Genomic DNA, 20,105 nt, shown 5'->3' with positions numbered 1-20,105 from the left:
CCATGTACCCATGCTCCTATTTTGACTTGCTTACTTAATTTTTCAAACGTTCTCCTTCAGAAAAAATTATTTAGGATGACAGTAACTCAGAAAGAGAATTACAGAAGCCAGGAAAAACATAGAGGCAAAAAGAAATCAGTAAATGCCTCTCAAAATGCAGCTTAAACGAAATGCTGAAAAGCAATACTGGAAAAAAAAATAATTCCACACAGCTCATATTTGTTGCACTCTGAACAGCAGCTCCATGGAGATCACTGTTTTCCTAAACTTTACATATATTAGATAGGAAACTTTTAATCTTAAAAAAAAAAGGCAGATCCTCTCATTTTCCTTTGCAGTCCATGGGCCTGTACAGGTATCGTTCCGTAGGACCACTCATTTTGGGTAGGAGCAAACTCGGTTGCTGTGAGCGAAGCGCACAGGTTGCTGTGGTAGCACATCCTTCGGGAATCCCTGTGCTAGACCTTTAAAAATATAACTTGTATTGGAAATTTCAACAAAGCAGGAATAAATACTGCCAAGGAATCTTTTCAGACCTAACACGTGATACTCCCTAGAGAATGGATCATACATAATAGACATTGCATCACAGGGCTTAAGAGGTCAAGCGGTTTGTATGAATGTAATAAATTCAAGGGAAGATGTTTACATGTTTCTCAGAAGGGTGTAATTAACAGGAAAGCAGGAAATCAAACTGCCTCCTGGAAAATTCCAACTGCTTGCTGCATGCAGCCTCCTCTGCCACGCAGCCCTGATTCACTCCCTTAGTGTACCAGGCCTGCACACTGATAAAGCTTGGCTGTCAGTTACAAACGCTACAGGAGAAGGTAGGTCAAGACTAACTTTAATATGCGTGCCTAAAGCAGCAGATGGTGTGTGACAGGAGCATTTATTTTAGCATTCTGGTCACTGCTTATTTAATCCTTAATTTTTTATTTCCTCACTTTGACTATTTTACAGTATTGGTGAGTACAACCTCACTGAATAGTGAACTACGTTTTGGTTTGTTGGGTTTTTTTTCTTCTTATTAATGATGGGTGCACAGCTCCTTGGGAGTGAAAACACAGCATTTCACAATCATTTCCAGCCTCTGTCTAGCATGTTCAAGCGAGTGGGTGTAAAAAGAGGCCTGTCTTAGTATTTGCTAAAATAGAGCTGGCATCAGACACAAATAACTCAAGCCTTGCTTAGCTTTGTATCTAACAGACACTGGGCTTTTTCTCCTCAATCGAATTCTTCCTTAATTGTGAACTAACCATCTCTAACGCAACAGGTTTTATACTGGCAACGTGTTACTACCCCACAAGAAGCGTGTTGATCTTGAAATTGCTCCACCAGCCAACCAAACTTGCAAAGGCATCAGCTAATATGAAAACTGATAACAGCTTACTTTTTATGCCAAACACCTGACTAAATACACTCCTTGGTTTCTGGGCATGTTTTAAAATACCACTTTGGGCCTTTGGCCAAGCATTGAGCACAATTCCTTTTCTTCCTTATTTGTACATGCACATTGTAAGATACAAGCACTAATTTGACATGCAAGGAGAAGGCACATATGCATGTCCTTAGGTTTAGCAGAATTAATTACATGTGTTTGAAAGACTGGAGGCCTCACTCCCTTCTTATTAGAAAACTCATTGACACTTATTTTTGCATTTCACTTATAAACATTGTGGCATCGTGGTGTCTGGCAATACTTCTGTTTAAAAATACTGCAAAAAAGGAGGAGAAAAAAAAAAAAACAACAGAAAGATTGGGCTAAAATTATTGCAACTTAACAGTGGTGATAGAAAACAAGTGATGGACATACAGCACAAATGGCAGTACAGCAGCTTCTTCACCACAGAAAAGAGGCAACAAAAAATCCTAGCAGAAATCAGCAGACACACTTCTCACCTTTTTTTTTTTCAATATGTATCCTTGTATATAAAGTACTTTGAAAGTCAAGAAGCACCTTGTCTGCTGAGTCCAGTCATCGAACATGTTTCAGTCCCTATTCATACAGTGATTGTGCTGCAGATTTAAATAACTGTATTGGGTTTTTTGTTTTCTGCTGGTTTACAGTACTTCAGAGACTGACTTTATTTTATTTATGTTCTATTACACTTCTCTGCTTTGTACTTGGCCCTGGCATATTGTTGTCATATGATGCTCTAGAGAACTTACATTCTTGCCTTTTCCTTGGCTAAGCACACTGCAAGTTCCCAGAAAGTCAAAACAGAGCTATTCGTCATTGTCAGTGTGGAGAAGGAATATATCTTCTGTAGGCTCCAGTACATTCTCTGAACGCCTTTATTTTTCATGCTTCAGCATCTACATATTGGTGCCAAGGAACACCTGGGAAAGCAGTAATTTACCATTTTTATTCATGATGTCTTTGAATGAAAACGGGGAATACCCCACAGTGGGTTAGAAGTCTTGCTCTGAGGCCCCCCAAGAGACGCAAGTGAAGACACGCATTCAGAATCCCTTCTTCCACTCATGACTTCTCAAAAGGTTTCCCATTGCACTGAACTGAACTGCACTGAAAGTTTTCTCTCCAACATAGCGCTGGAGCTATGTTGGGAGAAATCCCAGAATAATTCTGGGACGCTCCCATCATCCCAAAAAGAATGACTGTCACTCTGACTGGTACGGCACCGCACTCAGGACAGCGTGGCAGAGACAAAAGATGCCAGCTGGAATCACAGAAGAAGGGATGGAAAGGCAGAAGGATGAGCCAAAATACTAGATTAAGCAATTGACAATGCTTTTGTTAAATGACTGTTTTGACCTAGAAATTACTTAGCAGAAAATCTGGGAATATTTGATTGTGCTGTCAACACCTAACCTCTGTAATTCGCATTTGCTACTTTTGTTGAACAGTGATAACATGCTCAGAAAAATCTCTTAACTGGCAAAACCATCCCACTTTCACACGTTTTTAATTCTTAATTCAATATGAAAATCACAAATATGCTTTTTTCAACTAGTCTCATTTTTGTGCACTTTTGTTTGTTTCCTGTGCATATCCTCGGTCTTACTCCTATGATGACCAAAGGAATTGAATAGCTTCTGTACAAGAAAAACTACCTAAGCAGGACTCTTTGCTACAGCTGACAGAACATGTGAGAGCTCTCTAGAGGCAAAGTAACATGAAAAAGGTGGACACACCATTCAGCCTTAGCATTTCTTCCAATATGAAGTCTAGACCATTGAATAAAAACAGGAATAGGCAGGTTCAAGATTAGTAAGGTGAAGTTTTCACATAACAAATAGCAACCTTGCAAAAGAATCAAAAAAACATCCGCAAATGATACTTTGGATGTTACATTTACATCATCTCAAGGATTCTGCACGAGGCAAGCTCATGAAAGAAGTTCATAATGGGTTACTAAATACCACATCTGGCTCAGGGTAGCCTACCTCTCCATGAGTTAAACATAGTAGAGGTTGGGAGAGGTTTCTGGGAGGATATCATAAGCTTTCCTGATTTTTACTCTTCCCTAAATACCTACATATAGCCATTGCTGCTCTTTTCCCCTTAAGAACAGGCTAAAAGCACCCATTTCTGTCTCCTTTGAAAAGAAGCAGCATAAAGAAAGACATATTTTTTTTAAACTATGATTTCAAGTTTCAGGGAAAAACAAAAAAGCAATTAAACCCTCCAGGGCCGTGACAGGGGAGACCTCACAGCATCTACTACTTGTTGAAGGCATCCCAGGAACCAGTAGACACACCGCAGTGGTGCCCCACCCAGCAAAGCAAGAAGCAGGAAGAGGACACAGCTGCTGGGCTTCCCCTTCCCCGCTTTTGGGCCAGTTTTGCCTTGCTGAAAAATCAGGGTGAGAGTTGGACAATCTCATTTATACCCATTTTCATAGTTATCACCTTCTTAGGAGACAGCAAGATCTGAATGTTGAGCAAAACTCCAGCCTGAGCAGTCCTGACAGGCTTGCTCTGCTCCTCACCATTGTGTATGGCCAAATGCAGGTGCTGGGGATGATCCCTGTATTCCTTCTGGCCTTGCAAGTGGTGCACCATGGCCACAAACAAGCAGACCGGTCCCCTGACCCCCACCTCTTCAGTGCAGTCGCCTCTGTGAAGCAGACAGGGCAGACACAGTTCATGGGAATGGCTGCTCACCAGAGGATGGCTGAGACTTCACTCCTAGCTTTCCACATCCAGAATAAGCATCTCTTTACAGCGAGGGTACACTGAGCTAGGCAGAGTTTCCTGCAGCTGTTCCTGCAATCTTAATTAGATTCATAAAGAAACAATGTGTGATGCAGACTGATTCTGCTTCATTAAGCAGCCAAGTTAAGCACAAATATTTGCACTGTCATCATAACTCAGCAGAGAGGCAGGGAAATGGAAGTTTAAAAGCATTAAGTGAAATGAGGGAAAAGATTTACTGTAAAATGCTTGCTCTCTGTAACAATCTTAGAATTCAAGTATAAAGCAGATAGTTTTGAAGACTTTTAGACAATCCAAAGGAAACAGGCCTAGGAAAACATTTCAACAGCACCAACTATTTGACTATTTTAGATGGAAAAGATAGAAAAATTTTATGCATTTTACTTAAAAGGGTTTTTTCTTAAACAAGACTGACATAAAAGAGAAAGAAGGTGAGAGCAATGAAGGAAAAAGTAGAAAGAAGAAAACTGAAGGAGTTAAGAGCCCAGCATTAAAAAAAAAAAAATACAAACAACAAAACAACACACACACACACAAACATGTTTTCAGAATGAATGAATGAATTCCTGTTCTGTATGGTTTTAGGAGGAAGTTATGTGGTACTGAGAAATAAACAGATTTTCGGCATACGTTCTTGCACTGTATGTGGCAGCGCAAGCACTTTTCTCCACCCACCCACCAAACGCTGTGTGAAACTGAAGCTCGTCACCAGGTGGCACTGCCTCGTGGTCCAGCACCACCCGCTACCCCCGCATCCCGTGTCAGCACAGGCAGCATGAGGACCCCGGCCCCAGAAATGCTGCGGTGATAACGGCCTGCGCAGAGGACAGCGGGGAGGGCACATACTCTCTCTGCAGAGCGTTTGTGGAAATGCTTCACTCTGGACATGCTTTGCACTGTCTGGCGAAAAGCTGGATGACCCACTTAGCAGCAGAGCTCCCCGTTTCAACCACAGGCTTCCCAGAATGTGCTCTCCCTAGGATGTGCCTGGACTGTTCTTCTAGAAGAGCCTGAAGGCCATCTTCAAGATCAGACCTGCTGTCCCATCAGATAGCGATCTGCAAGCACAGCTCTGCGTGCAGTCAGGGAGCACCGTCAGAACACAGAGGAGCCTGCAGACTCCAGAAACAACATCAATGTACGCCCAGAATCCATCTGTGAGGCACCAGGGAGTGGGATTAGAGCCACACTCTCCACCAGCAACACCCAGGGACGCACAGTCACAGGGAACCAAGCACTGATCAGGCTGCCGGCTGATCACAGGTACCATCCTCTCCAGAGGGTGGTTCAAAAGGCAGAAATAAAGTCCTGCCCACCTGAGACACCAACACAACAGATCTTCTTAATTATGAGCTGAAGCACCAGCTAATACATTCACAAAAAAAACCCTAAACCTTTACTTTTTTGTTTGCTTTAAGCTATATGTCAATACTTTAAAAAAATATTCTGCAAATAATATAAGAGGCAAAACAAATCCCTTTTTTTTCCCCTTTAAATTTCTTTAGTGGTATCATGAATGCTGGAATCAAGTAAAATCGAACCATTTGTAAAAGCATGATACAGATCTCCATCACACAGAAAATGGTCTGCATTTAACAACTGCTTCTCATTGCTCTACGATACAACAAATTGGAGACAAAAGCTTTAAGAGAGAAAGTGAGACACACAGACAGACAATTTCATCACTAAGAACTGATCTCATACCGGCCGAGTAACATTCCTGTACCTTTTCTCACATATTTGCAAGTTAAACACTGATAACAACATACACGGTGACAGGTTTCATATAACACTTTTTTAATAGAATGAAAAGCAATACAATATAGAATAACACATCTGCAGCAGTGGTTCAATTTAAAGTTACTGACAAAAGGATTTTCAATTAAGATATCAAATAACAATGTTCATAATTACATTTCAACACATAATTCTGTTGTTCAAGATCATCATGGAGTATTTTAATAACTCCATTACTACCTTGGTGTTTCTACTGCTTTCCTGCCCACTCACACGTTGAATATTATTATCCTGAAACTACATGCCATGTCTAGTAAGTACAGAGGATTTTTCCCCCAATACTTTTTCCATGAGTACGCTCTCAATTCTGCAGAAATTAATATATTTTCCATTGCATTGTGAATCAAATTTTAGAAGAGCAACATTAAAATTAATTGGGGAAGTATTCTTATAAGCTAATTAGGCCAAGTTCTCAGTCCTCATGAAATAACTCTTCTGGTTTGAGATGAGGGCAGGGAAAGGAAGTTTGGGCCTTTTAGCAATTCAAATGTCTCACTTTAAACTTGGGACTGCAACTTCCAGAGTATATATTAACTTCAGTATATACAGTGTCTAAATGAAATCCATTTACATTTGTAAATATAATTGGTAATTGCAGCAAAAGCCCGATCATCTATTTTTCCCTTGTTTTTCTTAACAGTTACTATTTACAAAAGTACTGATTGTAAACTGACAAAATGGATAACCGGTAGGAAAGCAGTTAAAAGAACGATGAACTGACAGTGCAGCTTTCCCATCTGACAATATTTCAGAATGCTTCTGTGTAGTGAACAACAGCTTCTTGAAGCCCAAGTGATTTATATGGGACTTCAAAGTGCAAAATGTGTATAAACACTTAGGTTAGAAAAATTTCAAAAGCACAGAAGCGTCTGGTCACCGGCTAAAACCAAACTGCTTCTAAGCTCATTTCAGACCTCATCCTCAGAGGAGCACTAAAAAGAGCTCATACTGCAACTTTTTTGAGGCCCTACATTAGTAAACGAAGAAAGAAAAAACAAAAATGGTGTTAACCTTTGCACTACTTTCATAAAGAAAATACAAGCATGAATAAATCCTCCAAGGGGTCTTACAATATATGGCTGCAGGAAGCAGTAACTCCTGTTCATGCAGGAGTACTCATTTAGCAAATTTAAGGATGCAAACTAGAATTTTTCTGATCCCTTAAGCGAAACATGAGAAAGACTGAATGCAAGGATAACACCTTACACTTTCTAATTCAGGCAGTATGTTACCAAACCATCAGGCTTCATTAACCTCACTGCTATGACACCATGAACCTGTCAACTCCTCGGTCACAGAATCACAGAATGTTAGAGATCTAGTCCAATCCCCCCGCCGGAACAGGAACACCCAGATGAGGTTACACAGGAATGTCTCCAGAGAAGGAGACGCCACAACCTCCCTGGGCAGCCTGTTCCAGTGCTCTGTCACCCTCGCTGTGAAGAAGTTTCTTCTCATATTTAAATGGAACCTCCTGTGTTCCAGTTTGTCCCCATTACCCCTTGTCCTACCATTGGTTTTCACCAAGAGGAGCCTGGCTCCATCCTTGTGACACTCACCCTTTACGTATTTTTCAACATTCATATGGTCGCCCCTCAGTCTCTTCTTCTCCAAGCTAAAGAGACCCAGCTCCCTCAGCCTTTCCTCATAAGGGAGATGCTCCATTCCACTCGTCGGCAGAAGCTCCATGGGCAGGGACCGAAGCTCCATCTTCAACATGAAATAAAAACAGGCACATGAGAAGAACTTGCCGACCCCAAACCCTCCAGAACTACTTTTCCACCTCTCAAAACCCGAGCGCTGAACGGGGCGTTCCGGGGGTGCAGGTGCCCGGCTGAACGCGGCAGCCCCCAGCGTATCCCCAATCTCAGACACGCGTTTTTAAGGCCGTTCAAATTTACCCTTCCTCTGGGCTCTCTCAGCACCCCGTTCCTCAGGGAGTCATTACCTCCGGAGTGACAGCCGTCAGCGAGCCTCCCTCCTTCCCGCTCTGCGCGGCGGCGACTTCCCCCGGGCTGCGCCAAAGCTGCCGGAGCGGGGGGGGGACGCGGAGAAGCCGTTTAGGGAACATCACGACCCAGCCTCCCCGAGTAGGGCTGCGATCGTTAGAGGAAAGCTCTCGCTGCCGTTCCGCTGCATTTCGCCGCTTCTCCCGCCGCCAACCCGCCGCTCGTCCTCCCCCGCCCGCCCCCCTCCGCTGAGGAAGGCGATGGTTTCTCCGGGAAGCACCGGAGCTGTTGCCGCTTCCTCCCCCTTACCCGTTTGTTTCTCACCGGGTCCCCGCAGCGGCCGTTGGGGTGAGGCGGGGAGGGTCCGGGTGCCGCCGGTGGGGAGGTGTTTGGGGGGCGGGAACGGGTTGTGGGGAGAGTGACCGTTGGGAGACGCGGTGGACCGTTGGCGGCAGCCGTTGGGGCAGCTGTCGCTGAGGAGAAGCGATGGCGCCGGCTCCCCGCCCCGTCCTCCTCCGCCCTCGCCGCCGGTTGAGGCTGAGGCTCCGGCAGCCACGGACGTGGCTGCCGGAGCCTCAGCCTCAACCGGCGGCGAGGGCGGAGGAGCGGTGGGGGAAGCCGGCGCCATTGCCTGTGGCGTCGTTTCTTCATGGGGATGTCAGGAGCTCTTAGACTTAAAAAAAGCTATCAGCCCCTTTTTTTCTTTTAAATAAGAATTCACCTCGAATGCTGTGCTCGCTGGAGCTTTGTCTCTGAGCTTCATTCTCCCTTCACGTCCAAGCTTGGGGCGGGGGGTGGCTGCATAGGTATTGGTATGAGTAGAAATATAGTTTGCACAGTTTTCTTAGTTTCGGAAGGCAAGGCGAGCACAGAGACTCATCGCTAAGCAAAATAGTAACTATTTAACTGCTGACAGGTGTATAGGCACTTTAGAGTTTTTTCAGGTGAACTGAGTTGTGTTTCCTTCCTCTACACAGTTCTCATATATCCATATCCGTACAGAGCTGTTTCACAGGATTAATGACAACCCTCAAAACCTCACTTTGCTGTTTTAGACTTGAAACCAGTCTTACTTGCCTTCTTCCAGGTGCATGTATCAAGAAAGGGGTCCCCTACAGAAGCTGTCCCTTTGAAATTAAAGTTCAACTTACATCTTCTTTTAGTGTTTTTTTTTTTTTTACGAGTCTGTCTTTCATTTGTTTTTATTCTCTGCTTCTCTTTTTCCCTTCTTGATTAGGGACGTATGTTCTGATGAGAGGAAATAGAAGTGTCTTAGAGGAGTTTTCTATCTGTGAACGTTAATATTAAACCTTAATACAGTTTTAAGTCCTAACTCTGATCTTATTGTATTTACTTCTCTCTCTAGTGTCCAAAAATCAACATGTCTAGCAAAAAAGCAAAGACGAAGACCACCAAGAAGCGGCCTCAGCGCGCCACTTCCAATGTATTTGCCATGTTTGATCAGTCGCAGATTCAAGAATTCAAGGAGGCCTTCAACATGATCGACCAGAACAGGGATGGCTTCATTGACAAAGAGGACTTGCACGACATGCTCGCCTCCCTCGGTAATGTCTGGAGAAAGGGCAGGGGGTTCTGCCGCTTGTCTGTCTAGCTAATAATTCTCTCTTGTCAATAGAATAATATAACATTTACTAACCTGTTGCTCAGGGATCCGTTACCGTGACTCTCAGCTGTGAGTAAAAGTGATGGCATGTTATGAAAAATAAAGGCTTTGCTTGTGTATCTGATCTTTTCTGGAGTTTTTTTAAACTATGTGTATGTTTTCTGCAGGGAAGAATCCAACAGATGAATACCTGGATGCCATGATGAATGAGGCTCCAGGCCCCATAAACTTCACTATGTTCCTTACAATGTTTGGTGAGAAGTTAAATGGCACAGACCCAGAAGATGTCATCAGGAATGCTTTTGCCTGCTTTGATGAAGAAGCAACAGGTACATGGGTGAAACCCAGTCACTTGGTGGGAACAGAGGAGCATATTTTCATGTTGTTTATTTGGGTTTCTTAATAGTAGGCTGATTTTTGCACCTTGATAAATGAAGTATGACACAGTAATCCTTCTAGATGGTATATTTTACCAAGTAATGAGAATCTGACTTATTACTGAGAGGAAAAACTGTCTGGCTGTTCTGTGTGAGTACTGAGGACTAGTATTAATGTTCTTCTGTGAGGCTTTGAAGAAGGGTATTTTAAGAAGGCAGTGTGTATGTTCCTTAAAATGCAAAATAAGATGGATTTGCTTTAAGAAGATGACATTGAAAACGTCACAGATGTGAAATTTGTAATACAACTGCATTTGTCCTCCCCCTGCAGTAGATTTGAGATGCATCTGAATTCTTCAGTGTATTTACTATTTCAAGACAGGCTGTTGAGACTACATAAACTCTTTTGAACACTCATCTTGCCTCCTGTATGTTACGGCTCTGATGACAAATGCCATGTGTCATGCTCTTACCTGCAGCTGAGTTTGCTTTCAGGTTGCAGGGAGGGCTGTAGCCCTAATGATCTAAAGATAAAACCAGGGTGGGGTCTAGAAGTCAGAAATTACAGATTGGACTGACTTGCATAGCAAGGTGGGGGGAAAGAGGAGAATACAGAGCTCAATTTTACTGTATCAGACTTTCAAGGTTGCACCTGTAATCTTGATGTTAGAGTTTATGCTTTTATTTCTTCATTCATGTAGGCTAAGATTCCCGAGAAGTGTGTAGGAACCGGGGATGGATCCTTAGGACAATTCTGAGGAATTACAGAATATCAGTGCTTTGACATGTTGTGAACATGTCGTAATAGTGCATGCTGAAATTGTGTAGCCTCTGTACTGGAGATGTCACCGCACCTATAACTTTCCTCACAACTGTCCACTACAGTATTTCAACCTAACCTGGGGGTATATGCTCTGAACCTTTCAAAGGATATGATTCCATTTCAAACGGCTGGTTTTGGTATATGTATTTTTAGCACCTTTTGCCTTTTCAAAGAGCATCCCCTTCCTGCTGAGGTGTAGGTAAACAGGCTTTCTGTTGGTAAGGACTTTTCAAATGTTAATTGACTTCCTCCCTCTCAAGGGAAATCTCTTTACCATCTCCTAGAGAAGGAAGTTTTGTTAGTAGGTTAATTATTTTCTCTCCACAGGTAGTCTGACTCACTGTGCTACAGGGTTTTATTGTGTCCTTCCAAACAAGAGCTTGTCAATTAGGATATAAAGAAAATTATTGTGCTACCAGTTCTTTTGAACAGTGAGGTTCTACATCTATGTAAACAATAAGTTACTAGTTCAGGCCCCCATGTACTGATAAGATTGATTTTTCAACTCTGTGTGGTAAATGTTTTTGTCTAGTCGTAGGATGATTTGAGGATAATGGTTCCACAGTCTACCCTGTGTCTTATGCTATCCTCGGATTTTTAACCAGGAACCACGTTAGATAGTTATGATGTTTTATTGATTTTTAATTCATAATTGTCAAAACGCAGTCTTCAAAATAACATGTAATGTATTTGTAGGACCCATGTCATCTTTGCCATTTATTAATTTTATTATCAGATTTGGCTTCTGATCAGTTTGTTCCTTTTTAACATTAACAAAAGCATATCCAGCTTTTTCTTCACTTAATAATCTCCATGTGTGTGTGTCTTTTGAGCCTGATTTTCTAACTCTACGTCAGTGTAATTCTTTTTAAAAAGAACAATACAAATCAGATCATTTTGATGGGGATAAGTTACTTGTACTTGTTGGGTTTTACTTCTGTTTTCTGTATTGCAAATCTAGTTGGATATATTGCTTCAGCATTACTGTTGTATGTAGTACTATGACATTAGTATAAAAGTTAGATCTGTCTGCATTTGATATATCTTTTGTCTGGTCTTTGATCCTGCATTGTCATCTGTTTTGTGCTGTCTCCTACAGGCTGAATGTTAAATTTTGCTTCATTAATTTGTTGCTCCCCATCTATGTTGAAGCTGTGTGTGAGACAGAGTGGGAGTACTGTTTGCTTTACAATTCTGTGCTGCTAAAACGTTTAGTGTATTCCTAGTCTGGCAACTTAGTTCAATGTTTAAACACCTAGCTGTTCCTACAGAAGCAACTAAGTCCGCAGGGCTAAACATGCAGCACCAAAGGCCTTGCATTCTTTGAATACTAATCCTTATATTATCTGTTGTGACTACGTGGTCTCTGTAGGATTGCAGAAATAGAGAGCCTCATCTGTTTAGCTGTTCTTCCCCCTCCTTTATGCACATCTGCAAAGAGACAACTCAAAAATTTGACCCAATTAAGATGGGCCTGGCTAACTGAACATTCTCCCCGTTTTTAAATTGCTGTTAGCCTTCTTCATTTGGAGTCAGTAGTCAAGGGCTTCTCTACATCAGGATATGATGCTGTTTTAATTAGCATATGTTTTAATGTGTGGGTTTTTTCCCTTCCTCACAGCATAGACCAATCCCATGATAATTTGTCATGTTTATTGACTGCCTTTTGATCCTCTGATTACCTGTTTGGTTTTGTCTCTCTAATGAACTGTTTGCTTAAGTTATTCAACTCTTTCCAAAGCAGAACTTTTTTTTTTTTTTTTTTTTAAATCACATTCTAATTGAATCTGCATTAGTTCATTTGGGTGTCTGCTTATGACTTCCAGCTGTTCTAGACAGTTTACTGGTTTTTTTGGTGGTGGTGGTGGTGGGTGTTTTTTTAACATACTTGTATCTCCTCCATTCTGTTATTGATGCTTCTCCAACTGAAATTCAATAACCAATTTCCTTCTCAAATGAAGTGACTGTTGTGCATTTAAAGGTATGTTAAGTCTTACTTCAACATTAAGCAGTTTCTGCATTCTTATGTCTACCATTTGTTACGTGCATTCCTTTTTTAATCTCTAAACTTTCCTGGATTTATTTGGCAACTGGTGGTTCTGCCCATCTATTGAAATTGAATTAGCAGAACATACTAAGCCAACTGCTCATTTTGGAGAAAATTAACAAAGATATAAAAATCTTCTGCTAAAATTTTAGCATAATATAACTTAATACATCTTACCTTTGTTTTGGCTAGCTTCTTTGCCTCTGCCTCCCCACAGTAAATGTTATTCCTCCCTCCTGAGTTAACTTGCTCAGTCCTGCCTGACAGTCTTTTCTGTTATGAACTCTTTCCCTGGACGCTTGCCAGCAGTTTGCTGTATCCACATAAACCACCTCCAGCAATGGTATTGTGCAGCACTGAAGAGCCAACCAGTGGTTATTTAGTCCCCAGAGGAAACTAGTTTACAGAGGTCATGCAAGTATATCTAATCAAGTAAAGAAAAATGTAAATCAATTAAGAGAACAACTTGTGTAATAAAGACTAGCAGTGACAGGAACTTGGTTTTTGAGCTGTTGAAAGTCAGCAGATGGAAATAGGTATTACTAGATCACAGCAGATCAGGCCCTCCTTTCAAAAACCTGTATGAAATGCATCAAACTTCTGCCCCTTCCCCCACCCACTTCCCCTTTTCATTCGAGGAATTTCTTTAGAGTTCAATTAAGAAAGTATTTTGGGCTCTTGATGCAAATGCGTGTATTACATGCTGTATTAGTTAATTGTGTGACTCTCTTAGGTTCATCCTACTGCTATCAAAGACTCGGCTAAGAAATAGTTTCCCTTTTGTGTTTTACGTCATATTCTAGGGTTCATTCAGGAAGACTACCTGCGAGAGCTGCTGACCACGATGGGAGACAGGTTCACAGATGAAGAGGTAGATGAGCTGTACCGAGAGGCACCCATCGACAAAAAGGGCAATTTCAACTACATTGAATTCACGCGCATCCTGAAACATGGAGCAAAGGACAAGGATGACTGAGCAAAGCTCCTGATACCTGCAGATAGCTTTTTTTTTTCCGCCCCTCCATTAATTTTACTTCTCAGGATCTGTTTTTTCTTTTTTTCTTGTTGGTACCTTTCACATACACTTTTAACATTCCAGCTTTTTCCTCTGTGGACTCTGGAGCTTCTCAGGCACAGTTGCACCTGTGTAATAAAACCGGAAATGAGTCGGGAGAAAAGACAGCTTATAGTGATAGAGGTTTGGAGACAAAGATCTGTGAGTGTGGAGGCCCAGGCAAAAACGTCAGTGCTAGTTATCCTATCTAGATTTTTACATTTTTAATGATAACTTTTCAAATAAAACTGCTATGTTAAGTACATAATTAAATTTTTCATGCTAGAAGTGAACTGTTATCTAATCATATCTGTAAATATTTTTGCAATTGTATGCAGTTGTGCTGTTGTCTATTTTTGCCTTAAAAATGAAGCATAAGTCATTTAAGCATACTGATTTTTGTACTTCACCAACTACTCCATTTACTACTGTGAGCATATACAATGATGAAGCTCCTATCCTTCAAATTTTCATGCACTGTAAGTTAATGATTTCTGTCCTAGACTTGCACATTAAAATGTTTAAATCTTATGGATGTAATAAGGGGGTGTTTTACCACCTTAGCACTACCATTTCTTTACACTGAATACAATATTAATACTGCTTTCTAAAACCTTATATGGTAATTCCTATTTTTTTCTTAAAAAAAAAAACCATACCATATGTGAGTAGAATGCTTGAGTGATCCCTCTTACCATATCTGCGGGACTGACAATATAGAATTCATTATGTTTCATTGCAACCATTTATTTTTTCCCTTTCTTTCCTCTTCCCATCTTTTTTCAAAGCACCATGAGAATAGGGCTAGGTGAAGAAGGAAGGTGTGCTGTCTCTGTCCTTTTGGGTTTCTATCTGAAAATATTATTCTCACTTTCCAAATGAAACTATATACAATAGATAGTTTAAAGAGCTTCTGCTGAGAGTGGTGCTTTGGGTGTGTGAGAAGGAGGCATTCCTTTTTGTTCCATTTCTCATAATTATATCCTCTGGCTCGTGCGGTATGGAATGCATAGCAGATTTGCTACAGCACTCTGAAGCAATTTTGCCATAATTGGAATAGTTGTGGTTCTGGTTTTTTGGTCTTGAGAGAAAGGGTGATTAGAGTTGCTTCTGTCACTTCTAGGAAGTGCATTGTTATGCCGTAAGAATTTAGGTTACAAAATCAAGAAAAGTCATTTGGCTGAGAGCGTTCTGCTGTTTCTTGGTAGGCTGCTATTATGAACTAAACTTTTAATAAATTTCATTAGAGGACAGTGATTATTTGTTTTAGAACTACGCTGTTCTTTAACGAATAACCTACTAGGACTGTCATCTTTTGAGAAGCACAGAGCCGTAAAAATCGTTCACTGGTACCTGTAAGAAAAAGCTCAGAAGCTTCTGCTCTCAGTCCCAGTTAGTTTTGTAAAAGAATGGAGGCTGTCTGGACACCTGAGGGAGCACAGGGTGCAACAGCAGGCCTGTAAAAAAAAGTATGGAAGATGCTGAAAAACGGGGGAGAAGGGTTCAAAATGCTTCCAGAAGAGACAGAAGAAATCCACATGTTCCAAAAATAAGTTTTCTCTCAGTTGCTGGTTTTTTTTCGTCTGAAAATATTTATATTTAGAGGGGGCAGAGATAACAAACTCGAAGAAGAACCTTTGTAAGCTCTCAGTGAAACCCATTTTGCCTTGTGTGAGGGAGGGGAAGGCGGCCACGACCCTCCCCAGCCCCCGGCTTCAGGCAGCCTCCCGCCCGGGCCCGCAGCAATGCCTGCGGGGGCCGCCGGCTTGCCTGGGAACGTGCGGCCGCTCTCCGGAGCCATCAGCAGGTGGCATTACAGCTCCTAGCACCGACTTAGCTGAAGGGCAAATAGCTCACAACGTGCTTCGTTGTTTTCGTTGAGTCCCGAAGGCTCATTCGGCGCGGCAGCTCTGCTCCTATCACAACAAGGACTTGTGCTGTCGGGATTTTTCAAATTGTAGCTTTCAGTATGCACTGAATTTGGGCTCTTTAATCAAATTTATTCCTTACAAAAGAAAGTGAAAATTTGCAAGCCAGTGTACGTACAAAAGCACGTAGTGTATGTTTGGAAAACACTGATTTTCAAAATAACTTAAGGCTGCCTTTGTACCAGGTACACTGCTTGTGCATTTCTCAGTATCTCAGTAAACACTCTTGTTTTGTAAGATTAGTGTTGAAAAAATCCCCCAAACTCAAATTCATATATTTGCATAACTTTGTTTGCATATGAAAGACTAAAACCTGTGATATAAACTAAACTGTTGAAGCTCAGAGTGAGGCAGCTGGTATTTATATATAGCAATAAATGCTAATGGTTAAACCCTAGTTCTTGCTTATGGGCCAGGGCTCTGTTGCTGTATAGCAACACCTATATGCCATTTGGTCTTGTGATGACAAACTGTAATTCACTAATGCTATTGTTCTTAGCCGTGCCATTGGGACAATCTTTGTTCTACCTTCTCAAGTTTAATGGCATTTAGTGCTCTGATACAAACATGTCAGAGACTGATAAAAACAGACTTTTGGTTTGTAATTCAGAGGCCTGGGATTTCTCTTGCAAAGGACTTTCAAACCCCCACACACTGCTGAGGCAGAAGGTCTCTGTGTCTGTCTGCAGCCAGTAACACTGGTTCTATAGACTAACTGCAGTTCTCAGTCCCTGGCAAACTCAGTAGGAGCCACTCAGAATCTCCAAGTGTTCTCACTGAATTGAGCCAGCAGAACATGAAGGCGTTGATGGTGAAATGCCTTTTACTTTTTTCTTATTAACTCAGTTGTTTTGTAGCTAGGTCACTCAAGTGGAGGGCTGGAACAATGTGGCCTTGAATCCTCTCAGCTAGAAGAGAGAATCAAAAGTAGGTCTGCAACATTCAGGCTGAATGTTAAACCACTGAACAATTGAATAAGGGAGGGTGGAACCATCACAAGCAGCTGTGTTTCTTATTGTGCCTTCTTTTTTTTTTCTTCTTTTTTTTTTTTGGCAAATGAAGGAGCTTAGGCAATGATCCCAGCAGAAGGGATTAAAGAAATCAGTTCTACCTGAAGAAAGACTCTTTCCTGCTCTTCAAGGTGAAGTTCCCAAAAGCTAGGATTCACAAGTGGGGCTGGTGTGCTTGTTTCCTGTGGTTGCAGAGGCAACAAAGCTGAACCCTAAATGAATTTTAGCTTATAAACCATTTCCTCTCCAGGCCTGTTTGTAAACATTTTCCTCTTCAGGGCCATTTGTGAGGAGAAGCAGCATCTCACCAGGGAGCTGTCTCGCACACCATGTGCCTGAACACCCCCGTCAGTGTAGGTAATAATTTGTAAAGGTTGTCACTGCCCTTACTCTGCTTGAACGTTGTGTGCTGTGAGCTGCTGTGGCTCAGCACCTGATCACCATTGAGCAACTCGGCTCTGTCCCTACTGGGAGCAGTCATTTTGTAAACTATGCTGCTGTCCCTACTTGTGAATTACAGCCCTTGCTCCTGTAGAAAGAGCAGTGGCGACTCCTTCGTTTCTTCTCAGTATTTCTTGCTGATGAGATTCAGCAGATCCTTACTCAGTATGCTTATTTTAGCAGTTACTAATTTTAGTGCCTATCTCCCCTAGATGGGGGAGAGCAGCATCTGTCAGCCTGGCAGGCATGCTGCCTCACTGTGAATAGTACAAATGATGGTAAGCATTCTTCCCTGTCATCCAGGTACCAAGTAGCAAGCATTTAATACAACAACATCCAAATGTCAAATAGAATGATGCTTGGTCTAAAAAACGTCGAGAGTCTTCAGAGAATTTCTATCACCAGTGTGGTAGCATCTAAATACTTGGCACTTGGTGTGACCTTTGCCGACTGTTTCCTAGTGGCAGACATGGTTTATCTTGTTATTCAAATAACCTTAGTTAATTGCTGACTCATCTCTAGTTCCACTCCACACATCCCATTGCTTAAGTATAAAAACTGTTTTAGTAGCACTCATTATCTGTGAAAGGCAAACCTAACTAGAGTTCCTATGCAATCATCATGAGATCAGAAGTGTCGTGTAAACTGAATATTTAAAAATATTAAAAAGAGTTCACACAACTTTAATAAGGATGCATACCAGTCCCAGCAGGCTTCTTTCAGTAAGTAGATAACAGTTGCAAATTAAAGATACTTGCAGCTGGAAGCTTTCTTTCCAAATAACTGCAGGTCACTGTGACACTGAGAATGGTTGCAAAAAGCTACAGTGAGACCACAGTCACTGCAAGCTGCTCCCTCACATACACAAGATTTCCTTGAGAAATCTGCTCAGCTCTATGCCCCACAGCCCTAGCAAGCTTCACAGCTATAGGGTTGGAGTCAGTTAAAAGGGGAGCTGACAAGCTTTGCGTTAGAAAGATAAGCTCATGAACTTCGTGATACAATTTTGGAGAATTCAAGGGAACAAAATTACTTGTAATTAGTGCTTGCCTGTTACATTTACTGATTTAGGGGAGAAGTTATTGTATATTCATTAGAACTCAAGACATATATTGTGCAAAACACAAGTTATAATACTGTTACTGCTACCCCACTGGCAAATAGGAACTTGGCCATGAATCTAAACCCTTCTACTTTGCCTGCCCTCCTTCCCTGCTAATTAAAAAAAAAAAAAAAAAAGGGTAGCAATGCTATTTTCAATTGTCAGAAGACATTTCTTTCAGACGTTCCTTTGTGTTATTTGTAACTAATTGAACATAATCTTAGAACTTAACTAATAACTAGCTTCTCTGCTGCAACAAGTGTAGGCACGCAAACTGCATCTGTGTTGCTGGTGTTATTGGTGCTTTTTAGCACATCCATCTATTCCATGGCCTAGGTGAGGCAAAGAACAGCTGCACTGTTACAGCTCTATGAGGGGATGTTCTACCACATGCAGACCTAAGAGGAAGAAGGAGTCATCAAACTGGTACAGAAAGATGAGTAAAGAGTACACTGCAAAAACACACAACTCTGATTCACTTCCTGGAAGGTGACTATGGGCTACTTGAACCCCAACAGAGGAGGACAAACAGTTCCCATGAAGTGCTGGTTATAACTGTGTGATTAGCAGAAACCCTACCTGGTACTAGCTATAGCAGAATTTGGAGGCAAATTGCAATATAGATGGGATAGTAATCAGAAAACAGTTATGAGGCTTGTTGGAAGTAGTTGGTTTTACTCTGTTCTTGTTGCAATGCACACAGCTGGCTGGCCCTGAAATCTTCTGCCTCAGCCTCTGGACACAGAATTTGGGTAACTGAGTAGCCATCTAAACCGATTAAGTTTAAAATAACAGAAAAAGAAGATTGGGGCTGAGGCACTGAATAACTTCCTGATGCAGCTGATCAGAGACATAAAACTTCAGTTGAGATCTCTGTAGTCAGCCTTCTCCAGAAGCTGGACTCTAATGCCTAGTTGACTCTTTAGGTAGCCCTTTACTTTGGCAACCCACAGCATCTCTTCCAGGGTTCTGTTTCATATCTGATGTTTCACTCTCTTCCACCCTTCTGTCCTTTATGCAAGTACTTAAATGCCTTCCACATGTCAGGGGCCTGCATCTACCCCTTCTGTTAAAAGCTTTATACATGCCTAGGGGTTGAGGCCCTCAAGCAAGAAAGGCATTCCCTTCCCTACCTTGAGTCTTACTTTGAGATAAGATTCAAAGCACCTAATAAGCTGTACGGCAGGCTTTGCAAACTTTGATGAGTAAAAATTAAAGCACCTCCAGGATTTAGGAATAATTCAGTGGCAGCTTCAAAAATGCTGGCAGTATCTAACCAGGATGTCAGTCAGTTCCTCAGATGTTTCAGGCTCTTGGCTGGAAGCACAGATCAGATTCTTGTGTACATCTCTGTATGCACAAGCAATAGGGTGACACATGACAAAACTGTTATCTGAGGGCAGTAGGTATGCGTGTGAGGAAAATAAGAGACTGTTTTGGCTGATGTTCTTACTACTGGTGCCTGGAAGATCCTACCCTATGCCAGGTTTTCAGGCCTGGCAATTATGCCTCTTCCACTGCTGATCTCAAGTATTGCTATGAAAGAGCAAATATCAAACAAAGGGGTGCTCATGGCTGCTTATTTTCACAATCACCTTCTAGACTAGAAGGGTACTTTACACCTATGTGACTGATTCTGGATTATTCTTACCTATGATAGATTTAGTGCTTGTACACACCCTTTGCAGGAATGCTTTTGTTACCTACCGGTGGTTTTCAAAGTGACTATAAAAGCAAGGAGAGCATTTAGGAGATGCTGTTATTATGAACAGGT

At 41.7% G+C, this 20,105-nt stretch overlaps 1 protein-coding gene across 3 annotated transcripts; it reads left to right on the top strand.

Moving 5' to 3' along the window:
• Positions 1-758: 758 nt before the first annotated feature.
• Positions 759-14,468, top strand: LOC102098580 (myosin regulatory light chain 2, smooth muscle minor isoform). 3 transcript variants are annotated; one of them, XM_065053251.1, is made up of 4 exons: positions 759-827; positions 9,292-9,490; positions 9,717-9,878; positions 13,600-14,468. In XM_065053251.1, exons 2-4 carry the CDS (start codon positions 9,307-9,309, stop codon positions 13,770-13,772), a joined length of 519 nt encoding a protein of 172 aa, XP_064909323.1. In that variant the 5' UTR covers positions 759-827; positions 9,292-9,306; the 3' UTR covers positions 13,773-14,468. The 3 variants fall into 3 exon arrangements, with proteins under 3 accessions (XP_064909323.1, XP_064909321.1, XP_064909322.1); XM_065053249.1 differs by lacking the exon at positions 759-827 and adding an exon at positions 8,134-8,273; XM_065053250.1 differs by lacking the exon at positions 759-827 and adding an exon at positions 8,385-8,388.
• The last annotated feature ends 5,637 nt before the right edge of the window (positions 14,469-20,105 follow it).

Source organism: Columba livia, chromosome 2 (genome assembly GCF_036013475.1).
Source record: "Columba livia isolate bColLiv1 breed racing homer chromosome 2, bColLiv1.pat.W.v2, whole genome shotgun sequence".
Taxonomy (NCBI): Eukaryota; Metazoa; Chordata; class Aves; order Columbiformes; family Columbidae; genus Columba; species Columba livia.
The sequence above is the reverse complement of the archived record's forward strand: the minus strand, read 5'-3'. Positions and strand labels throughout refer to the sequence as shown.

What these genes read in the sequence shown, in the direction of transcription:
- LOC102098580 (XM_065053251.1), top strand. Translation starts at nt 9,307, where the DNA reads ATGTCTAGCAAAAAAGCAAAGACGAAGACCACCAAGAAGCGGCCTCAG. An exon ending in CGACATGCTCGCCTCCCTCG is followed by an intron (nt 9,491 to 9,716) that starts GTAATGTCTGGA and finishes TGTTTTCTGCAG; the next exon opens with GGAAGAATCCAACAGATGAA. An exon ending in CTTTGATGAAGAAGCAACAG is followed by an intron (nt 9,879 to 13,599) that starts GTACATGGGTGA and finishes GTCATATTCTAG; the next exon opens with GGTTCATTCAGGAAGACTAC.